Here is a 22,556-nt window from a genome sequence, read left to right as displayed (position 1 = left end):
ACTTCAGATTTGGGGAGTGACTCGTCCCAGAGGTTAGGATGGCTGTCTCTCAAAATGTTTCTCCCTGTGCCTCCTAGATTACATTCTCTTCCTGCTACTCTGGTCCTTTCCTCTCTCCCCATCCCCCAGAGCCCCGGGTGAGTAGTTGTGAGAGAGGTTTTCTGCACAGTCTCTTTAAGAAGAACCCTGGGTCTGAGAAATCAGTCTCTTTTTCACAAACAGTATCCTGTCTTGTTTCCAGCTAAATACTGTCCATACACCTCTTCTAGGCTCTGGGGCTGCAGGCTGGGGCTTTGTTCCTGGGGCTGAGGACCCTCCCCTGTCTGCTAAACTCACTTCCCGCCAGGCGAGTCTCTTCTGGCTGCCGTTTGCTCCGGGGAGCTGGGCAGCCCTCTCCGCGTTTCCACTTTTCCTACCAGTCTCAGTGTGCCTTCTTCTGTGTTCCTTGGTTGAAGAGTCCTCTTAGTTTAGTCTAAAGTTGGTTTTTCCAGATGATGGTTCTTAAAATTAGTTTGTAATCCACTTTGGTTCTGGGAGATGGAAGTTGGTACGTCCACCTACTCCATCGCCATCTTGTCCTCCATCCTGTGACACTTTTATCAGGACAGAAAACAGATCAGTGTTGCCTGAGGTGGGGAGGGGCTGGCTCCATCTCAGCAGCACAGGGGATTCAGGGGATGGCAGACTTTCCTGCATCTTGATTATAGTGGATCTGTGACTGGATACGTTTGTCTAAACTCATGAAACTGGGCTGAAAAGAATGTCACTTACTCTACATACGTTATACAGCAGGTCCTTGAATAACATTGTTCAATTATACATATAGTTGATGAAATACCATAGGAACTTCACTCATTTACATCAACCAGCCTATGGTAAAACTGGTTTTGTTACAGGTTGTTTCACCAATTCCAAGAACCTATTGATGATAAGTGGGGATTTACTACACCTTAATTTAAAAGATGCAAAATGAAATAAAACTAAACAAAAACCATGGAAGCTCTTTAAGAGCTAAAATGCTACATACAGCCTGACTTGTGGTGGCGCAGTGGATAAAGCGCTGACCTGGAGTACTGAGGTTGCTGGTTCAAAACCCCAGGCTTGTCTGATTGGGGCACATATGGGAGTTGATGCTTCCTGCTCCCCCACCCTTCTCTCTCTTTCTCTCTCCTCTCCAAAATAAATAAAAAATAAAATAAAATAAAATGCTACATACAGCATATAGACACATGGGGGCACTGTAACCAAGTTTGCAAAGCAACATGAAAATTTTGAAGTGTGGACTGATCCTTTGTTGAAAATCACTTCAATACTGTAAACCGCGAATTTTGAGTGATGATGTGTTAATGCAAGTTTGCCAATTGTAAGTATGCGCCAATCTGACACAGGATGTTGATAGTGAGGGGGTATACATGTCAAGGAGGGGGTATATGGGAAATATCTGCACCTTCCACTCAATTTTGCTAGGAACCTAAAACTTAAAAAGTAGTCCAGCCTGACCAGGCAGTGGCGTAGTGGATGGAGCATCAGACTGGGATGCAGAGGACCCAGGTTTGAAACCCCGAGGTCACCAGTTTGAGTGCAGGCTCATCCAGCTTGAGTGCGTGGTTACTGGCTCAAGCCCAAGGTCGCTGGCTTGATCAAGGGGTCACTCGCTCTGTTGTAGCGCCCCCTCTGCCCCCAAGGCACATATGAGAAAGCAAGCAATGAACAACTAAGAAGCCTGACCAGGCGGTGGCACAGTGGATAGAGTGTTAGACTGGGATGCAGAATACCCAGATTCAAAACCCCGAGATTGCCAGCTTGAGCACGGGCTCATCTGGTTTAAGCAAGGCTCACCAGCTTGGACCCAAGGTCACTGGCTTGAGCAAGAGGTTACTCGGTCTGCTGTAGCCCCATGGTCAAGGCACATATGAGAAAGCAATCAATGAACAACTAAGGTGTCGCAACGAAAAACTAATGATTGATGCTTCTCATCTCTCTCCGTTCCCGTCTGTCTGACTCACTCTCTGTAAAAACAACAAACAAACAAACAAACAAAACAACTAAGGAGCTGCAACCAAGAACTGATGCTTCTCATCTCTCTCCCTTCCTGTCTGTCCCTATCTGTCCCTCTCTCTGTCACACACACAAAAAAAGTAAAGTCCATTAAAAAAAAAAAATCACTCCAAGATGCATATCAAACAGGTTGTGCAAAGCTATCTTTTTATTCAGGCTAGATCTTCAGTCACATTTTTAAGAACCCTATCCAGAGTAAAAAAGAGAAATAGTTGAAATGAATATTTAAGATTTACCATGAAAAATGATTTGGAAAATAGATGGATAACATGACCTTCACCTCAACAAATTCTTAGTATCTACCACAGAAACAAAATATGTATCACTGTGTAACATCCTGTTTTCATTAAACATCACATAAAACACGTTCTTACGTTAAGTCTTTCATGCCATCATTTTCAATGATTTCATAATTTTCATGATGTGACTACAAGTCACTCATGAAACTCCACCTCTACTGCCAGGTGATTCAGGCACATTAATTTCCCTGAAGCTCTGTATGGCCCTGCACATATATTTTTAAATGCCAGGTAAGGCCAGGGGCTATATGCAGGGCACTCTCCAAAACTGCTTCCAGTACAGAATCTAGAAAAGGAATGATGGTTGAAATTATGGCTTTGCAAAAGGGATTCTTCAAAGTCATCAGCCATTCATGACAGAGACATAGGATTCAGCATGAAGGGCACAATCGCTTCAAAGGCAACTGCACAAACACTCCAAAATGCTGCCTTCGGCACCAGGTTATGCCTGGCTCAAACAATTTGTGTCAGAATTCTTATCTTTATTATAAAGAAAGAGAGAAAAGAAGAGAGAAATATCAATTTGTTGTTCCACTTATTTAGGTATTTACTGGTTTATTCTTGTTTGTGCCCTGACCAGGGATCGAACCTGTGACCTTGGTGTATCAGGATACTCTAAACAACTGAGCCACCTGGTCAGAATTCTAAGTTCATTAGAACTCCCTTCAGAACTGTTTCAAACATTATGTGTTACCTTTTTGATGGTTTTCTTCTCATACTGCAGGTATCGGGACTCAATCACTTTTCTACCTGTGGGGAACACACTGTTGATTTATAACAATACTCCAACAGCAGTGTGCAAAGACCCAGCATGCACTGAAGACCCACCCAAACCACCTTCTCCAGAGCCAGGTGTTATCAGCCCTCCCTGCTCAGTGGCAGGAACAAGGAAGGTGCTCTCCCTTGCTCCTCTCATATCCTGTCCTTCAGTATCCTTGAGTATGTATGAAACACCTACTGTATGCAAAAATATGAATGAGACACCTACTGTATACAAGTCCCTGGGCTTGGGACAGAGCCACAGAGATCCACAAGAGCAGAAAGGGGTCTCAGGGGCAGGACAGGGAAAAAAGGACAGATCTTCCACAAAGAGCTATCTATCTGTTTGCTGCCTCTTCCTCTCGCCCCAGCTCATCCTCATGGTCTTGACCCCAATAGCCTCTTCCCCCACTGTCTCTGACCCACTCATGGTACCACCTTTCACATCCCTCATCACACCTCTCCTAGCTTAGGACCACTCCCCTGGACACACTCAGTACCAAGGCCCTTCTCAGACACAGCATATCCCTTGACAGAGCCCAGCCCCAGGTCCTTTCCACACCTATCCCTGGGACATTGAACATGGATGGAGAAAACTCCACCTGTCCTCTCAACCTTCAGGGAGGGCTCTCACTGCAGCCCTGGTAATTACCTACAGTCCTCTATTCTGTCTCCCATGCCCCCTCCTGAACCCTTCCTCACACACCTTCTCCTCCAGTCCGTCCTTCTGGTCAGCTGGGACCACCTCCTACTTTACTGGGAAGACAGCAGTGGCCCCGGGAGCCCCTCCTTCCTTGGCATCCAGCCACTTCCCAACCTCGGGGCAGCATGCTGGCCCCACCAAGTAGAGGGACCTCTGCTCCTGGGTAAAGAGAACCCAGTCTTGTTGTTAGATCCCAGCCACCACCCTGTAAGGAAACTGCCCTGGCAACCCCTCTTTGCCGCAACCCCACACCACACTCCTGCTCCTCTCCACAGGGCACACTGTTAATTTCCCCCCACCCACCCCCATGGGTTCACCCCCACTTCTCTGCTTCCTTTACAGTGCTGGCTCCTCTTCCCCTCCTCTATTCCCTTGAATCCTCCCAGCCCTGGCTCTCACACCCACCACTACACAGAATAAAACTTACGTCAGCAAGACCATCAAGAGCTCCCTATTCCAAAACCCATTAGCCATTCTCTGTCCTCATCCTGAGCCATCAGCAGTGCTGGGCACAGTGCTCGCTCACATGCCCCACCCCTTGAAACATCCTATAGCCTCCAGGCTGGCTTCCCCCCCCCCCCCAGTGGCCAACAACAGGCTATCTTGCAGGTCCACCAGCTGGTGAAGCCTGAGCACCTCCAGACACCTTACATGTCTAGCACAACTCAGGGCATCCCTCTAACCCAGTCACCTCCCCACACCCCTCACTCACCGTGTTTCTACGACCGTGACCCCCTTTCACTGTTCTCCAACAAGCAGGCTCCTCCTGTGCCTCTACCCAGCTCTACTTAGCCCAGCACCTTCCTTGGACCCATAAGCTACCCCTATCCTGCTGTTTTATCCAGAGCAGCTGTCATCGTCCTCTGCACCCTGGGTCTCCTTACTTCTCCACTCATTGCACTGCCTCTGTCCCAGCCAGCCAGCTCCCTGAGGACAGGGACTTGTGTCTCTTCAGCTTGCTGTTACATTCCACCACCTTTCAGGGAATAGGTACTCAACAATGCATCAAACGCAAGATTCTGCACTTTTTCTAGGTGCCTCTAAAGCTCAGGGTCTCCCTTTTTACTGAAGCAACCCAGGACGAGTGACACAGTCAGCATCACACAGCACAATAGTTCAACTGAGCAGGACTGAATTCAACCGTATCTTCACCCCAGGACTTTCATCTTCCATTGGAGACTCAGGTTGCAGCTGACACCCTGAGAGGAAAGGAGGTGCAACCACAGTTACTGGGGAGCCTGGTACGGGCCATGGAGGCAGTGGTCGCCCTGAGAGTGCCCTAGACAGGGAAGAACTGTGCCAACAGGGCAAGTGGGCTCAGACAATCAAGTAGGAGGTACCCTGGGTAAAAGCTAGAACCAGGTAGGGTCCAGCAAAGAGAATCAAGCCACCAACGGTCCACCACTACACATGAGGGATTGGGGCAAAGGACACCCCTCATTCCAAGCAGGCACAACCATCCTGCATTGGGTCTTTCGAATACCATCAGCAAAGGGTGTTGCACATCCAGGGGGAATCTGAGGCTCTGGGTTCCCTGGACAGCTAAAAGCAGTTTCAAGTTTCCGGAAAACTAGAATGCACCTATTTGTTCCAGGGGTCTCCAAACTTTTTACACAGGGGGCCAGTTCACTGTCCCTCAGACCATTGGAGGGCTGCCAAATACAGTGGTCCTCTCACTGACCACCAATGAAAGAGGTGCCCCTTCCAGAAGTGCAGTGGGGGCTGGATAAATGGCCTCAGGGGGCCGCAGTTTGGGGACGCCTGTTTTAAACAGTGGTGGGTATTCCACAGCAGCAATGTTATAATGAAGGATATAATTTGTGTTCAAGAACAAGACTGCATATAAATAGAAGAGCTGTTACAGACAAGATCCAGCTCTAAGTTCTCTGACACACGTACTACCTACCACACAGCACACTTTCAGAAACTACATTTCAGAGGCATGAGCTCCAACATGGGAGATCCTTAAGAGTCAACTGGGCAGCCCTGGCCAATTGGCTCAGTGGTAGAACATTGGCCTGGCATGTGGAAGTCCCGGGTTCGATTCCCAGTCAGGGCACATAGGAAAAGTGCCCATCTGCTTCTCCACCCTTCCCCCTCTCCTTCCTCTCTCTCTCTTCCCCCTCCCGCAGCCAAGGCTCCATTAGAGCAAAGTTGGTCCAGGCACTGAGGGCGGCTCCATGCCTCCGCCTCAGGCGCTAGAATGGCTCCAACGCAACAGAGGAACACCCCAGAGGGGCTGAGCATCAACCCCTGGAGGGCATGCTGGGTGGATCCCGGATGGCGTATTCAGGAGTCTGTCTGACTGCCTCCCCGTTTCTAACTTTGGAAAAATACAAAAAAAAAAGTCAACTGGGCACTACCAAGAGTCATGGGGAGCTGTTCACAGTGACCCCCCACACCCCTCAGGTAGAAATGGGACACAGGAGAACCATGGAGGGATGGACGATTTCAGACAGAAAACTTAGGAAACTGTGGTGTTTGATAATGAACTCAGCTTACGCTCTCTTCACCCATACTTCCAGTGACAAGTCTTGGGCACAGCCCTAAACGATCCCCACTGGGCCTTGCCACAACCCTGGCTGCAGGCAGGCTGGGTGACCAGACTAGAAACCTCCCAAGACATGACCAGAGGGTAAAGCCATGGCTACCCTGCTCTGCTCTATTCTTTTTCTTTCCTAAAAGCACTTACTGAAAAACAAAGTTACTTTTTACCTCATGGGATCAGGAGGTAGACTCTAACCTGACTCACCTTGTATCCGTCTTCCTTTTGGCTTAGCGCCACTAGGAGTACTGGGACCCCCCACAGAAGGCTTCCTAAAAGAGAGATGGAGGTCTTGTTAATGTAGTTGACAAGAAGCTGAGGGACGCCAGCAAGGAGCCTAGGCTTTTCTGATCTCTGCAAAGCTGGGCCACCTCGACAGGGACACGAACACAGAGCCCCATCGCCTGGAACAACATAGAGTAGGTCAACAAAGCAGGAAGAGCAAGCATTTTTGCCAAGCCTCCAAGATCTCAACTTGAGTAGTCACGGGTTCATCAGCAAGTGGTTACGTGCCTGCTGTTTGCCTTTGGGGATACACAGTGAACAAGAGGTGGAACTCCTTCCATGAAAAGGAAGAGCAGCTCTAAGTTCCTGTTGAACAAGTATAAAGATACCCCAGAAAGGCAAAGGGGTCAGAGGAGATGAGCAGTAAAACACCTTTTGCTCAGGTACATGGGAAGGATATTCTGGGACAGGAATCGAAAGACCAAGGGCACCAGGGAGGACAGAAGAGAATAATGTGGAAACAGGAACTGATCACCCCTATGGTTTAGCTCAGCGGTTCTCAACCTTTATTATACAATACACTTTTAAATAAAATATGTATTTCCAATGGCTTTAGGCGACCCCTGTGTTTCGGTCATTCGACCCCCGCCGGGGGGAGGGGGGGACCCACAGGTTGAGAACCACTGGCTTAGCTGAAGATCGGGGGCAGGGTATGGGATCAGGAGAGCACATAGGGCCAGGCTGGCAGTTCTGAATGCCCAACCTAAGGGCTTGAATCTGGTTCTATAGCCCAGGGCTTGGCAACCGTTCTCTGTAAAGGGCTGGACCGTAAATATTTTCAGCTCTGTAGACCCTGTGTTTGTAGTCATAATTACTCAAACTTGCCATGAAGCACAAAGCAGCCATGGATGACGTGGAAAGAAATGGGTGTGTATGTTCTAATAAAACTTTATACACAGTGACATCTGAATCTCACACAATTATCACGTGTCTAAAAGTCTTCTTCTACTGATGTTTTTAAACAACCATTTAGAATGTACAAACTATTCTCAGCTCACAAGCTGTACAAAAAAGAGGAATTTCTGGCTTTTGCCCACAGGCTCTAGAAAAGGGCCATGTGTCATGAAGAACACTGGCAACTGGGAAGAAGACAGGCTCTAAGGATCTAGAAGGACAGACACCAGATCTGCTCTTCACCATTCCCCAGTACCTATGTGTTCACCTGCTCGGGCTTCCATCACCAAATATGAGACTGGGAGGCTTAAACAGCAGACATTTATTTCTCACTGTTTTGCAGGCTGGAAGTCCAAGCTCACAGTGCAGGCAAAGTAGGTGGCCACTGGGAAGGGGGGTGAAGAAAGAAAAGAGGGAAAGCTAGAACATGTAAGCAAGCTCTCTCATGTTTCTTTTTATAGGACACCAATTCTTTCAGATCAGGGCCCCACCCTTATGACCTCATTTAACCTTAATTACTTCCATAGAGGGTACATCTCCAAATACAACCACATGGGCTTCAACAGATGAAATGGGGGGTGGGAAGGTGGGCTACAAACATTTAATCCATAACAGCCTGTCAGACAGGAGGCACTTGATAAATACTTGTCATACAAATAACTTAGGAATGCTCACTCAAGGGTTTTTGACTCCTAGGAGACATTTGGTAATATTTGAAGACATCTGTGATTGTCACAACAAAGGGGGATGCTATTGGCATAATGGGTCAAGGACAGAGATGCTGTTCAACACCCTATAAGATATAGTACAGCCCTTATCACAGATCTAGCCCCAGCTGTCTACACTGTCATGCCTGAGAGCCCCTGGAATGATGAATGGGTGATCAGGAACATGAAACTGAAGACACAGAGAACTTAGAAGGCTACTGCAGAACTACTACCAAAAATAAGGAAAGGAAGTGCAATGAAACATCACCCCATACCTATTAGAATAGCTACTATGAAAAAGATAAGAAATAACAAATGTTGGAGAGGGTATGGATGGAGAAGTTGGAACCCTTGGTGGGAATGTAAATTGGTGCATCCACAATAAAAAACAATATGGAGGTTCCTCAAAAAACTACAAACAGAACTTCCAGCCTGACCTGTGGTGGCACAGTGGATAAAGCATCGACCTGGAATGCTGAGGTTGCTGGTTTAAAACCCTGGGTTTGCCCGGTCAAGGCAGATATGGGAGTTGAAACTTCCTGCTCCTCCCCCCTTCCATGTCTCTCTCTCTCTCTCTCTCTCTGTCTATCTTCTCTAAAATGAATAAAAATAATTAAAAATTAAATTAAAAATAAAAACAGAACTTCCATATGATCCAGTGATCCTATTTCTAGGTATTTATCCAAAAACAAATGAAAACATTAACTCTAAAAGAGATTTGCACCCCATGTTCATTGCAGCATTATTTATGATAGCGAAGACATGGAAATAACCTAGGTGTCCATCAGTAGATGAGTGGCTTTAAAAACAATTTTACATTTAAAAATCTATGCTTCAATAAGACAAACTAAGAAAGACAAATACTGTATGTCCTCACTTCTATACTTCTCACAAAAATTAGGGGAGATTTCAAAACGAATATGAAGTGATAAAATATCCCCTAATTTTTGTGAGCAGTATATGTATAATCAACAAAACTAAATAGAATATTTAACTCATAGATACAGTGAAGAGAATGGTGGTTACCAGAGGGGAGAGGAGAGGGGCACAAAATAGGTAAAGAGCATCAAAAGGTGCAAATTTTCAATTATAAATAAGTTTTGGGGATATATGTACAACATGGTGACTACAGGTAATAATACTGTATTGCATATTTGAAAGTTGCTGAGAGTAAATCTTTAAAATTCTCATCATGAGAAAAAAAATTTCTATGGTGGTAGATGTTAGATGGACTGTGATCATTTTGCAATATACAGAAATATTAAATGAATGGATTGTACACCTGAAACTAGTATGTCAATTATATCTCAATTTTAAAAAGGGAAAGAAATAATGAAGCCTGAATATTAGAAGGAGATACTGATGCACGTTAAAACAATGAACCTCAAAGTACAATGGTGAGTGAGAGAAGCCAGACACAAAAGGCCACATAGTGTATCATTCCATTTCCATGAAATGTGCATAACAGGCAAATCCATAGAGCAGAAAGGTGACTGATGGTTGCCAGGAGCAGACTGGGATGGATGAAGAATGAGGAGTGAGTGCTATGGATACAGGGCTTCCTTCTGGGCTGAAAAAAATGTTCTAGAACAGAGGCGGTGGTCACATGACATTGTGAATGTCTTTATGCTACAGAATTGCTCGCCTTAACAATGGTTAATTTGATGTCCTGGGCATTTTACCTCAATTTGAAAAAAGGAAGAATAAAGTCTGACGTTAACAGGTAAGGGGACAGTGAGGTAGGAATCGCTGACAAGTCAGTTGCAGGGTGTGGGAGTCTGGAATGCTTCCCAGGTTTCGAGTCTGGGCAAATGGGAAGAGGAGGGGATACCAGAAACGGGAGACCAGCCATGCAGGAGGAGCAGACTAAGGCCTGGACACTTTGACTCCTGCTAACATCATAGGCTCCACTAGTCACAGCAGCAATGGTCACTTTGCTCAGTTCACTGTCGCAACCTTCTATGTAGCTGGTTTGATGGACCCCGAGGTGAGACCCAGGCGGTGGTGGGTGCCACCTCCGATCCTACAAATACATACCTAATTGTTGGCCTACTTTATCCCTATTTTCCAGAGCAGGGCCCAAGGCTTAAACAGGTCACCACTAGAGAGTCTCCATGCTGGAAAGGGACAGCGCAAGGATTTCATCGGGTCCAAGTTAGGGCTCTGGAGCCAAACAAAATGAACTCAGACCAAACCTGCAAGACCTGGGCTTGGGGTTGGGGGTCACTATACCTGTGTCAACCTCAATAAGGGCCCCCATACTGTACCCCAGAGAAACTAATAATATCAATCGCAAATGGTAAAGGGTTTTGGGAGAAACACAAATGATTTCAGGGGCCTATTTAATTTTCATTCTCATTGGCATAGTAAACATCGGCCAAATGAACAATAAGGCAAAACACAGCCCTGGAATCACACCTGGCCCTGGGTAACTGTTCAACGTTTTTCTTGTTCTTGCCGTGTGACTCTGGGCAAATAACCTTCCCTCTCTGAGCCAACACCGTCTCATCTGTAAATGGGAAGCATATAAGAAGGCGGGTGGAAAGGTTAAGGAGCTATTTTACTGGTCCGGCACTTGTCCACTACAAATGATTGTTCTAACAGCGACAGATTACATTTGCAGGTCAGGCACGTAAGTGCTTGGAAGAGTCCCGTGAGGCCTACAGGTTGGACAGCGACGTCATAAGCCCCGTTTCGCAGCGGAGAAAGTGAGGCAGAGAGTTTAAGTCACTAGCCCGCGGACCCAGATCGAAGCTGCGGACCTGAGACTCAGGCAGTCAACTCAAGCGCCCGCCTTCCGAGTAAGCGCAGAGGTCGCACCCCGGGGTCTCTCAGAGCCTGCTCAACCTTGGTGGTTCCTAGAGGGATCAGGTCCGGACTCACCCCGGGTGCCCAGTTTCCCAACTTTGCTATGCCTCAGCCCCGAGCTGTCGGCCATGGCCTTCCCGCCGGCACCCGCAAAATCCAGACCCGCGGCGTCCCAACTCACCCAGGGCCGAGCCCCGAAGAATCCGCCATTTTCCCGCCTTCAACTCAAAGGCAGACTCTTGAAGTTCTCCTGCCCCGGGCAAGGCCATATTGCGGCGCCGCAAGAGGGGTGGCGGCAGGCTGCAGGAGAGAGTAGATGCAAGAGGAGCCGGCGATCTTAGCGGACGGGCCTCTCGGTCTTCCCCTCACACTTAGCTTCGCCCATCAGTGCAGGAAGGGGTGGCCGGGGCCCGGTTATGGGGCGGGGCTTCGTGGAGCTCTGGCGCCACGCCCTCTGCCCCGATATCACCAGAAGGGAAGCCGCCGTCGGGGGCGGGTTTTCGTGGCGCCCCTCCCCGTGGCGCGCTAGTGTCACGCCCCGCCCCCGCCCCCCGGTACCCGGAAGTGGGAGCGCGCGGGGAGGGGCGGGCCCACCGGGGCGTAGCGGCCAGAAGGATTGTCTGGCGGGCGAGCGGGTTGGACTGGGACCTGGCCCGGGACCGGCAGCGCGCGGCGGCCGAGGCCCAGGTAAGTGCCTCCGACTGCGAATAGGAGTCTCGATCTTGAAGCGCGCATTGGCAGGCTGCCGTGTGAGGGGACGGAGCTGAGGGGTAATGTGAGTGTGTGAAAGCAAGAGTGAGGGGGCGGGAACGAGCTTGGGGGTTGTGGAGGAGTTGCAGGAGACTGCGGGCAAGCTGGACGGAGCAGGAGAAAGTTGATGAGATGGGCATTGTGAAGGAGTTTGGGGGCGGGCGGATAGAGGGGTAGGTCTTGTGGCTTTGAGCAGCTTCTCTGAAGAGGACGTGGCTTAAAGTGGTAGTGGAAGGGTCGCAGGAAACGGGTCTGGGAGGGGCTGAGGCAAGGAGGCCGTGTTGAGAGGCCCAGGCTGGGAGAGAGGGGCAAGGCGGGTAGGAGCGGGACAGCCGGGGTGCGATCGGGGGAAGGGGTGCAAAACAGCCTGGGGGCTTCTGCCCACAGTTGTAGGCATGAAGGAATGGTGCCTGAGGCAGGGCGGCTCCTGGGACGTTCAGTGGGTGTTCATAAATGTGAGAGGTTCTGAACCGACTGGTGTGGTCTCCCGCGGAATTGGAAAGAAGAAAAATAAGGGTTGGAAGGGGGCAAAAAGAAAGTAGAAGCCATGCAAGAGCCGAGGGCCTGTCCAGGGAGGGCTTGGGGAGGAGGTGAAGGAAGAGCAGGACTATCTCTAGTGGCCCCATTCAGACGTTGGGATGCAGCCCATGGAGATTGGGGGGATGGGGATTCCCTTCTTGATTTATCTTCCCAAGTTCACCCCCCAGCTGCTGAGTGTCCCTGGGTGAGTCCCAGCGCCCTCTCAGTCGGGATTTTAGGGTTCTGAACTGGGAAACCACACCACTCTTCTGCTAAGACCTGGCTGGCTGGAACCTAGGAGATCTCAGGTAGCAAGGAAGCAGACTCTGGGTCCTCCTTGGGACCGGAACTGGGTTTTAAGGGGGAGGGAGTGCATGTGCACGCACCCGTGTGTGCTAGGTTGTCACCACCTCCTCAGAGTTGCATCCTTGGACTTAAATGGGTAAAACGACATACAGGAAATCTGTCTCCAGCCGCTCTGAGCTCAGCCCCAGAGGCCTCCTGCCTGTGTGTCCTGCCTTCTCTCCTGTGTGCGTGTAGGCCTAGGGTCTCTTAAGGGAAAGCCTTTCCCGCACTTTTTGTCTGAGATGGTAGTTGATTGGGATATTGTGCCTTGCAGTTGGAGAGTCCCAGTTCCTACCTTGCCAAGGTGTGTGATGGTGTAAGGAGTCTCCAGGCTCTTAAGGTGTGTAGGAACAGTGGAAGTGACACAGGCAGCTAGCTGGAAAGGTGTTTTACCATCTGATGGGCCCAGTTCTGGCAAGGTCCTTGCCTAGGGCAGTTTTGATCAGCATTAATTTGTGTTCTTCCCTTACTGTGGGGAACCTTGTCTGGGATTTGCCAGAGGGCTGGGCAACCTTGTCTGGGATCTTCTCCAGAGCTGAGGAAGCTTGTCTGGGATCTGCAGGAGGGCTGGGGAACCTGGGTTTATAGCTCATACAGGAGATGGATCTGGATAGTTTGAATGCAAAGAGGACCCCAGAGAGATAGGCAGCCCCTTCACTTCCAGAAGGTTCTGGCCCTCATAGAAGGTGGTTTCAAACCCTGGCCAGATAGCTCAGTTGCTTGGAGTGTCATCCCAAGTGCAGAGGTTGCTGATTCAATCTCTGGTCAGGACACATACAGGAACAGCTCAATGTTCCTGTCTCTTTCCCTGCCTATCTCTTAAAAAAAAAAAAAGAAGAAGAGGAAGAAGAAGGTGGTTCCAGGACACTCAATCAGAGCCTACAGTTATGTCCTCTCAGACATTGAGCACCAGCTTGCCCTGACAAGGTAGGCCCCAAATAAACAGGACCCAAATCTTCTGATTGCATAGCCCTGGCTGTTTTCTTCTTCCTACACCAGGAGCATGGCCAGGTAGACTCTCTTAGAGGGTCCAGTTTTGAGGTTTCTGACCTCCATCAAGTCTCTTTGTTGTTTCTTCGCCTGCAGAATGAATGGATTGGCCTCAACCAACATTTCTCAACTTTGAAACCCAGCCCCTCTTGATAATCTTGGTGTCTCAGCACACAGCCCTCTTGGATTTTATGCAGCCCTCCCCCAGCTGGTGATCCTCTCCCTGCCGCAGAGATCCCACTTTGGTTCAACTTTTCATTCTACAATTTATAGCCAAAAATGATTTTTTTTTTTTTTACTGCACTTTCCTGTTCCTAATGAAAAGTTGCAGTGCCAAATGTGCTTTGCATATTGCACGTTCCCAAAGCTTTAACTGCGTCTTGTAGTTGGAAATCACTAAATGAGACTCACCCTCGGGTCTAGACCTATGACTCAAAGAAACAAGTGGGATGTGAGAAACTCCCCTTTTTGTTCCACTGTACTATTAGTTCACTGTCCCCAACAGGGACTTGTTTTTTTTTTAGGGGGGGGAGGGTTTACAGAGACAGAGAGAGAGAGAGAGAGATAGATAGGGAAAGACAGACAGGAATGGAGAGATATGAGAAGCATCAATCATCAGTTTTTCCTTGTTCATTGATTGCCTTCGCATATATGCCTTGACCATGGGGCTACAGCAGACTGAGTAACCCCTTGCTCAAGCCAGCAACCTTGGGTCCAAGCTGTGAGCTTTGCTTAAACCAGATGAGCCTGCGCTCAAGCTGGCGACCTCGGGGTCTCGAACCTGGGTCCTCTGCATCCCAGTCTGATGCTCTATCCACTGCGCTACCGCCTGGTCAGGCCCCAACAGGGGCTTGTTAATTTGCCACTTCCCTCTCTTCATCTCCTCGAAGTTGTGCATCTTGGGTGGGCCCAGCATTCAGTGAAGCAGGGGTTGATTGTTATGGCGGCTGGTTCCAGAAATGAGCCCTCATACCCTGGATGAGGAACATTCCAGTGTTCACCCCACCCCACAGAAATAATGGAGTTTAGTGAGTGGTCAGTTCAACAACAGAGCTTGTACAAGAAGTTGTGAGAACAGAAGGAAGAATGATCAGTGCAAGCTTCAGGGCTTGTGTGTTCCTGCAAGTTTCCTCAGAAGACATGGCTGAGCTTAAGCTAACCCTTGAAGGATATGGAGGTGTGGAATCAAGCCTGAAAGGTGTGGAATCAAGCCTGGGATTGCACAGGCAGATCCCAGTCCAGCTCTACCCTTTATAGAGCATCTTCTGTGTTAGACACTTATACCCAACTCTTTTATTCTGCCAACCAGCAGCATAGAAGTCCCTATTCCTATTTTCCCAATATGGAAACTGAGGCTCAGAGAAGTGATGATCTCAGAAATGGCTCTCTGAGTGATCTAGAAACTTGAAGGGATTACAAGTAACCTCAAATTGGTAAGAACCAAATCTCTAGAGCAGAGTTATTCAACTGCAACATCATTCGCATTTGGGACTGGGTCATTCTTTGCTGGGGCTTCAGGAAAGGTCCTGTATTTTATAGAATGTTGAGCAGCATCCCTTGCCTCTAGCCATCAGATGCCAATAGCACCCCTCCCCAAATTGTGGCAACCAAAAATGTCTCCAGACATGGTTATGTGTCCCTTGGGAGCAGAATTGCCACCAGTAAGAACCTTTGCTCTGTAGTAAAGTCTGAGTTCTGCCCAAGGCCCATCATTACCTCAGTGGGTCTCTGGTTTAAGTTGAGCTCCTCATGAACTGCTGCCAAGAGCAGGAGTGGGGAAAACAGGCCAGCACCTGAATTCTGCCATCTACTCAGTTCTTAATCCGGAGTCTCGATAAAAAGGAGGCACTATTGGGAACAAACCAAGGGGGAGTTGGACAACACGCCTCAAGAATGGACAGCAGAGGAGGAATAGTAGATGAGTGGGGGGTGGAGGCTGTCTGCATTTGCCAGGACAGCAAGGCCATTGTCTTCCTCTTCTTTGTCTTATCACTGACCTGGATTTCTGCAAGAATCGTCCTTGCCTTGGCACAAATTGTTGCTTTTCTTCTGAGTTTAGAGGTATTTGATTCTCTTCTCAAGCTACTTTGGAGATTGGCTCCAATCAGCATGGCTCTTAATGCCACATTATCTCCTGTTTGCCCTCTTGGCTCCAGAGTCCAGTCCATCTTCAAGACAAAAAAAAAAAAATGTTAGACAGATTATTTAACTTTTGTGCTTCATACATGCTTCTCTGCTTGTTCCCTGACTGTGACATTACTGCTGTAACTCCATGGGATAAAATGCACATTCTGGGGCCTTCTGACCCCTTGTGGGCACTATCCCTCCTCCTCTTGCTCCCCACTCACCAGCCCTTTGTGCGTCCCCAAGTCGCCATCCACTGTGCCAGGCAGCCCCTGCTCGGCCTCCTCGCAGAGCAAGAGAGGCCCTTCTCTCTGCCCTCCTCCTGGATGGAGGGAGTCTCAGAACAAAGGGCTCTGTCTGAGCACTGCCAGGCCCCTGAAGAGCCAGCCTGATGCCAGCCACTGCACAGAGCCCCATCACTTCACCCTTCAGTTTTTATTTTGGCCTAGAAAGGTCCTAAGAGATTAGGCATGTCTCAGAAACACAGGGATGAGTTTGGGTTCTACTCATTTCCTCATTGAGGCTTTCTGAGCTGGATCCTGCTGATAAATAAAGTAGTGATTCAAGCATTTGGCCTGTGGATTAGTCGGAGTGATGAATAAGCTGGCCTGGTCTGACTCATTCATTTATATCCCAGCTCTGCCCTGCTTCACGGACTGTGTGTATAAGAATGGGCATTTCAGTGCTGTCGCTGTTGGGTGTGTGAGTTTCCTGGGGCTGCTGTAAAAAAAGTATCCTAGACCAGGTGGCTTAAGCCAGTGGTCCCAACCCCCAGGCCGTGGACTGGTACCGGTCTGTGGGCCATTTGGTACCAGTCCGCAGAGAAAGAATAAATAACTTACATTATTTTTGTTTTATTTATATTTAAGTCTGAATGATGTTTTATTTTTTAAAAATGACCAGATTCCGGCCCTGGCCTGTTGGCTCAGTGGCCTGGCGTGCAGGAGTCCCGGGTTTGATTCCCGGCCAGGGCACACAGGAGAAGCGCCCATCTGCTTCTCCACTCCTCCCCCTCTCCTTCCTCTCTGTCTCTGTCTTCCCCTCCCGCAGCCAAGGCTCCATTGGAGCAAAGTTGGCCCAGGCGCTGAGGATGGCTCCATGGCCTCTGCCTCAGGCACTAGAATGGCTCTAGTCGCAACAGAGCAACGCCCCAGATGGGCAGAGCATTGCCCCCTGGTGGGCATGCCATGTGGATCCCGGTCGGGCGCATGCGGGAGTCTGTCTGACTGCCTTCCCATTTCCAACTTCAGAAAAATACAAAAAAAAAAAAAATGACCAGATTCCCTCTGTTATATCCGTCTAAGACTCACTCTTTTTTTTTTTTTTTCCATGAGTAGAGAATGGTTTAATGACTTATGGTTCACCCTATAAGACTCACTCTTGGCACGTGTCTCGGTCACGTGATACATTTATCTGTGCCACCCTAAAGGCCGGTCCGTGAAAATATTTTCTGACATTAAACCGGTCCGTGGCCCAAAAAAGGTTGGGGACCACTGGCTTAAGCCACCGAAGTTATCTCACAGATCTGGAGGCCAGAAGTCTAAGATCAGGGTGTCAGCAGGGTTGCTTTATTCTGAGGCCTCTCTCCCTGGCTTGTAGATGACCATCTTCTTTCTAGATCTCCACACCATCCTCTCTCTGTGCAAGTCCGGGTTCAGATTCCTCTTTTAAGGACACCAGTCCTATTAGGTCAAGGTCCACCCTAATGACCTTCTTTTAACTTAATCACCTTATTTAAAGGCTCTGTCTCCAAATACAGAGGAAATGGAGACACACATCAGCCTCATAACTCTGGGTAAGGGGCAGATTTTATTTTATTTTTTTATTTATTTTTTTACAGAGAGAGAGTCAGAGAGAGGGATAGACAGGAACAGACAGGAATGAAGAGATGAGAAGCATCAATCATCAGTTTTTCGTTGCGCATTGTGACACCTTAGTTGTTCATTGATTGCTTTCTCATATGTGCTTTGACCGCGGACCTTCAGCAGACCGAGTGACCCCTTGCTCAAGCCAGTGACCTTGGGTCCAAGCTGGTGAGCTTTGCTCAAACCTGATGAGGCCACGCTCAAGCTGGCGACCTCGAGGTCTCGAACCTGGGTCCTCCGCATCCCAGTTCGACGCTCTATCCACTGTGCCACTGCCTGGTCAGGCTATATTTTATTTAGTAATGGGATTTTGGACAAATAAACCAATTGAGAGTGAGTTAATTTGCTTTGTCTCACTTATTAAGGAAACATTTTAGGGGTGGTGGGCAGGTTGGTTGCATTCACTTTGGAAGCTCCCTGTTAGGGAATTTTCCAAATCTCGCACATGTCCTTCCTTACAATCAGGGTGACTGTAAAGAGGCAAAGATCCAGCTCAGGAAGAAATGGATCCCATGGGACTCTACAAGGGGCATAATTAGAGCCAAGCCCAGGAGGGAAGGGTGTGTGTGTGTGTGTGTGTGTTGCGCGCTCGCACACACCAGGAGGTCAGCCAAAGTTTATAATCTGGGCATACTGGGGTCTCTGTCCTCAGTATTGCCAAACCCATGGCCAGCCTACAGGATTACCTTTACTCTTTGCCTCCATGACAATACATGGATAGGCTGGGAGGGAGTCAGTAGATGGCTGTAATCAAAGATGTTATTGGCAGGTCAGAATCCTAGACCAATAGTCAGGTGATGGAACATGTCATTGAGTCTGAAAGTGGAACCAGGTCCTATGGCAGAAACTGGGCAGAAGTTGTTCTTCATAGCCAGGAGGAGGAGGCTTTGCCCATGTGAAGATCACAAAGCTAGGGGTCACACATGGATAGAAGGGGGAAACTCTGGGGCAGAGATTACCCTATGCTGCCAGGGTGGGCAAAGTCAGGAATGGAAAACAAGGATGGATATGGGTGTCTTGTTACGATGGTGAGCTATGGCTAAAGAGTTCAGGGTCTCTTTGTGATGATGGGAAAGTTCTAAAATCGAGTCCAGGGGGAATTTACTGAAGAAACCAGAACAGGGGCTCTTGGTGTGGGGCAACCAGTGGCTTTTGTGATAATAGCTCATCTGCTAAAAGCTCAGAAACAGCTGGTGTTATTGAGCCGCTACGTAGTTCCAGGCATGAGATTAATAGCTCCATGATGGTTGTTGCCCACGACACATTGCAACAAGTGGGGCAAGATCTGCTCCCCAAGCAGGATGACTTGCAGACCTGCGATGGGGATTCCTATGGACCAGAGCGGCTGGCTCATATTGGGTGACTGGGCTGACACAGGAGCCCCTCCTCTCCAAGCCCCACCTGGAGTCCTCGATGATCTGAGCTGCCTTGAAAGCAGCTCTGAAGGGCTTCCTCATTCTCCAGGGGCTGCTGAGCCGTGATCTCAAACAGGGCTTTTGTCACTATATTTCTGCCCACAGGAGGTTCTCAGAGTGGCTTTCCACCTGAGCATGATGACAGGTGGACTGTGTGATTTGGAGAGGATAATCCCAAAAGGGTCTTCTCTGCCATCCAAACCCTCTTCCCTGGCAGCCTTCCATTTCTTTATGAGCCCATCTGTCCCATGGAAAAGGCCCAGAGCCCATCTTCCCATAGGACCTTAATGGTCTGTCATGCCGTCACCAGAACCCACCTGTATTCCATATGCCTGACTCAGCCACCACCAATCCCACCACACACACTTCTGGAGGAGCCATCCAGTGGGTACTCCCTGCTAGAGCCCACCTGTCGCACACAGGCTGGCTGATCTTTTCTTGGTGTCATTCATGTCCTGGTGCTTCTTACACTCAACCAGCCAGAACTCCCCATCTGACTTGCATGAAAATTTCAACTCCATCCCACATTTGCCAGGCCCTACTGGATAGGATCTGACCTTCTCGACCCAGGTCCCTCCCCCTCCAGCTTCATTCTGTCAGCCACACTGGTCCCCTTGTTCTGAGGCTACGCCTGCCCTTGGAGCTCACCACCCTCACTGGGCCGCCATCCCCAAGCACTCGGCCTTTCTGCCCCTTCTCACCATACAGGCCTCAGCAACTGTACACTCTAAGTGCTTTCCTGCCTCCCAGTCCAAAATAACTCTCCTGTCTGCTTAGTTATTATCCTCACTGAGGCACTTCTGATGTCTGGGGCTGGATCATTCTCTGCACCGGGGGTCATACCATGCACTGTAGGGTGTTGAGCAGTGTTCCTGGCTTCTACCCACCAAATGGCCATAGCACCTCCCCTACTGCCTATGGTGAGAACCAAAAATGGCTCCAGCCATCTCCTAGTGTCCACTGAGGGAGGCCCTGGGTTTGACACCAGGTTAGAAATTGTCTGCTCCTGGGTTGATTTCCTGAATGGTCAGGTTTCCTGAAGACCAAGACACCTTCACATTTCAACTCCCTCCTGTGCCCAACTCTCCTGGCCCAGGTAGGGACTGGAGAAACATTTGTTGACGGGACAGGATATAGCCACAAACTCCCAAGAGAAGGATAGTTCTCGAGGGACAGATGAATGGAACTGCTGGAGAAGGTGGCTGCCCCAGCACATGCTTGGAGTTAGGGGCTTTCTCCAGGACACAGACTGGTGGGCCATACTGGAAGGCCTGGGGGGATGTCTAGGGAAGAAAGGGATGCAGTCAGGCAACAGTTATGAGAGGGTATCTGTGCTTGGAGAATCCAGTACTCTCTGTGCTGGAAACCTGAATTTGTGTCCTGGGCTCCCATAAGCTAGTACCCCAAATCAAGTGGTTTAAACAATCGAAATTTATTCTCTCACAGGTCTGGAGGTCAGAGTCCAAAATCAAGATGGCCACAGGGCCATGGCTCCCTCCAAAGCCTCCAGGGGGACCCTTCCTTCCCTCTTCTAGCTTTGGAGGCTCCAGGCATTCCCATGGCTGTGGCCTCATCACCCCAAACTAAACCCTGCATTGTTCAGCTCTGAGCTGTTTGATTGAGAAGCACACTTGTTTTATAGCTGTTTCTCAGACCATCCATCTTCCCAATAACCTCACGTGATCCTTTCCTCCTAAAAAAACCTAGTGGGCTCAAGGACACGCGCATGGGAATGTGGAAACACACTGTTCTAAGTGCTGCCTCCTACATGATTCTATAGCCATGCCAGCCTCCTCCTTTTAACTTGAGAATGATTTCATCCAATAAACATGTGGCTGCAAATTGTGGCTTTATATAAACGAAGCAGCTACACTACACTTTCTGGAGGCCCCATCTTCCTTATTTTCCAGTAACTTCCAAATTGCTTGCCAAACCTATAGGCAGAACCTTGTTTTTTTATGCATAAGGCCTAGGCCAGGCCTCGAGAGCTGCTCATTCACATTTGTCCACTCATCCACCCTTGGAGCTGAATTTATAGTTTCCTCCCCCTCATCCCTGCATCTTCTAAGAGCAAGAAAGAAAGGCCCTGAATTGAGGTTCATGTTTTCTCAGAGTGCAGAAATATACCAGTGTGGCATTTGTAAAAGCATAGTTTTTCACAGTTTTCATGTTTTACATTAGGAATTTTTTATTGTGTTAAAATGCACAGAACATAAAATTTACCATTAGTAACATTTGGTGCATTCACAACATTGTGCAACCATCACCTCCATCTAGTTGTAAGACATTTTCATCACCCCCTAGGGAATCCTCATTCCCATTAGCAGTCACTCCCTGTCTCCTGCCCCTACTCCCTGACAACCACCAATCTGCTTTCTGTCTCTATGGATTTGCCTGTTCTGGACATTTCCTATAAATGGGGTCATATACTATGTGGCCTTTAGTGTCTGGCTTCTCTCACTTAGCATCATGTTTTCAAAGTTCATCCATATTGCAGTGTGTCAGTGCTCCATTCCTTTTTAATAGTCCACTGTGTGGATGGACCACATTTTGCTTATCCTTTATCCTTTGATGGTTGTTTCATTTCTACCTTTTGGTTCTCTCAGCAGGAATTTTATAGTCTGCCAGCTTGGCTTCCGTTTGGTGACAAGGGCATAGTTCTCCCTTGAGTTCTGCAGAGGTGGATCCCATCAGTGTGGGGATGTGTTTTGCTTCTGTTCCCACTGTATGTGCTTCTGTGAGCGTTAGTTGGGTAGAATGGGCATTTTAACCTTGGAATAATTGGTGAGATTGGTTTGGATGAAGATGGACACAGGATTTTAGGACCTGCCATCCCTGACATGGCTGCAGCCTGAGATTGACATTTGGCCAAGCCATGTATCCCCACCATCTTCACCCCCAGGACCTCCACCCCCACTTCCTCAGCCCCAGACCCACTTCCTTCCATTTCTAGGCAGCCCAGGGATTCTTGAGGCACAGGTCACATCCACTGGTGACAAGGACCTGAAGCCACGGCGTGACTGATTTCCAGGTCTCAGACTCCATTAAGACTCAATGAGGAAGGTATGTTTGGAAGTCAAAGAAAATGACCAAGCCCCTCCAAAGGAGGTGTCATTGTTTAATATCAGTGAATTATCACAGCTCTGAAACTGTGATCGTCAAAACGTCATGGCACCATGCAGACTTCAGCAGCCTAGACGCAGACCCACCTGTGTCAAATAACTTAATATATGATATTTAATAAACAAAAGGGGCTCCCTGGTGAGGGGAAGAAGGATTTTTAAATAAAAGGCATTAAAACAGTCTCTTCACTCTCTGGAGAAAATCATCTGGATCCCCATTAACCTATTCTTTACTGAGTTGATTAGTATCCCCCAAATCCATGTCCACCCAGAATCTCAGAATGTGACCTTGATTGGAAATAGGTCTTTGCAGATGTAACTAAAGATCTCAGTGTGACTAGGGGAACTTGGCATCTTCTGGAAGAAGG

At 48.6% G+C, this 22,556-nt stretch overlaps 2 protein-coding genes across 20 annotated transcripts in view; one reads left to right on the top strand and one right to left on the bottom strand.

Annotated features, from left to right (window-relative positions):
• Nucleotides 1-11,450, bottom strand: part of HAUS8 (HAUS augmin like complex subunit 8) — a 33,528-nt gene extending 22,078 nt beyond the window's left edge. For both annotated transcript variants that reach the window (XM_066253296.1, XM_066253297.1), the window contains exons 1-3: nt 11,240-11,450; nt 6,572-6,636; nt 3,052-3,107 (exon numbers count right to left, since the gene is read on the bottom strand). In XM_066253296.1, the coding sequence (XP_066109393.1) occupies nt 3,052-3,107; nt 6,572-6,636; nt 11,240-11,268 (150 nt within the window). In that variant the 5' untranslated portion in view covers nt 11,269-11,450. The remainder of the gene's footprint in view (nt 1-3,051; nt 3,108-6,571; nt 6,637-11,239) is intronic.
• Nucleotides 11,451-11,644: 194 nt separating this feature from the next.
• The window catches only part of MYO9B (myosin IXB), a 90,555-nt gene continuing 79,643 nt past the window's right edge, over nt 11,645-22,556 (top strand). For all 18 annotated transcript variants that reach the window (XM_066270661.1, XM_066270599.1, XM_066270561.1 and 15 more), the window contains exon 1: nt 11,645-11,745. The gene's annotated coding sequence lies outside the window, so the exon portion shown is untranslated. The remainder of the gene's footprint in view (nt 11,746-22,556) is intronic.

The sequence above is a fragment of the Saccopteryx bilineata genome, chromosome 1 (assembly GCF_036850765.1).
Source record: "Saccopteryx bilineata isolate mSacBil1 chromosome 1, mSacBil1_pri_phased_curated, whole genome shotgun sequence".
NCBI lineage: Eukaryota > Metazoa > Chordata > Mammalia > Chiroptera > Emballonuridae > Saccopteryx > Saccopteryx bilineata.
The sequence above is the reverse complement of the archived record's forward strand: the minus strand, read 5'-3'. Positions and strand labels throughout refer to the sequence as shown.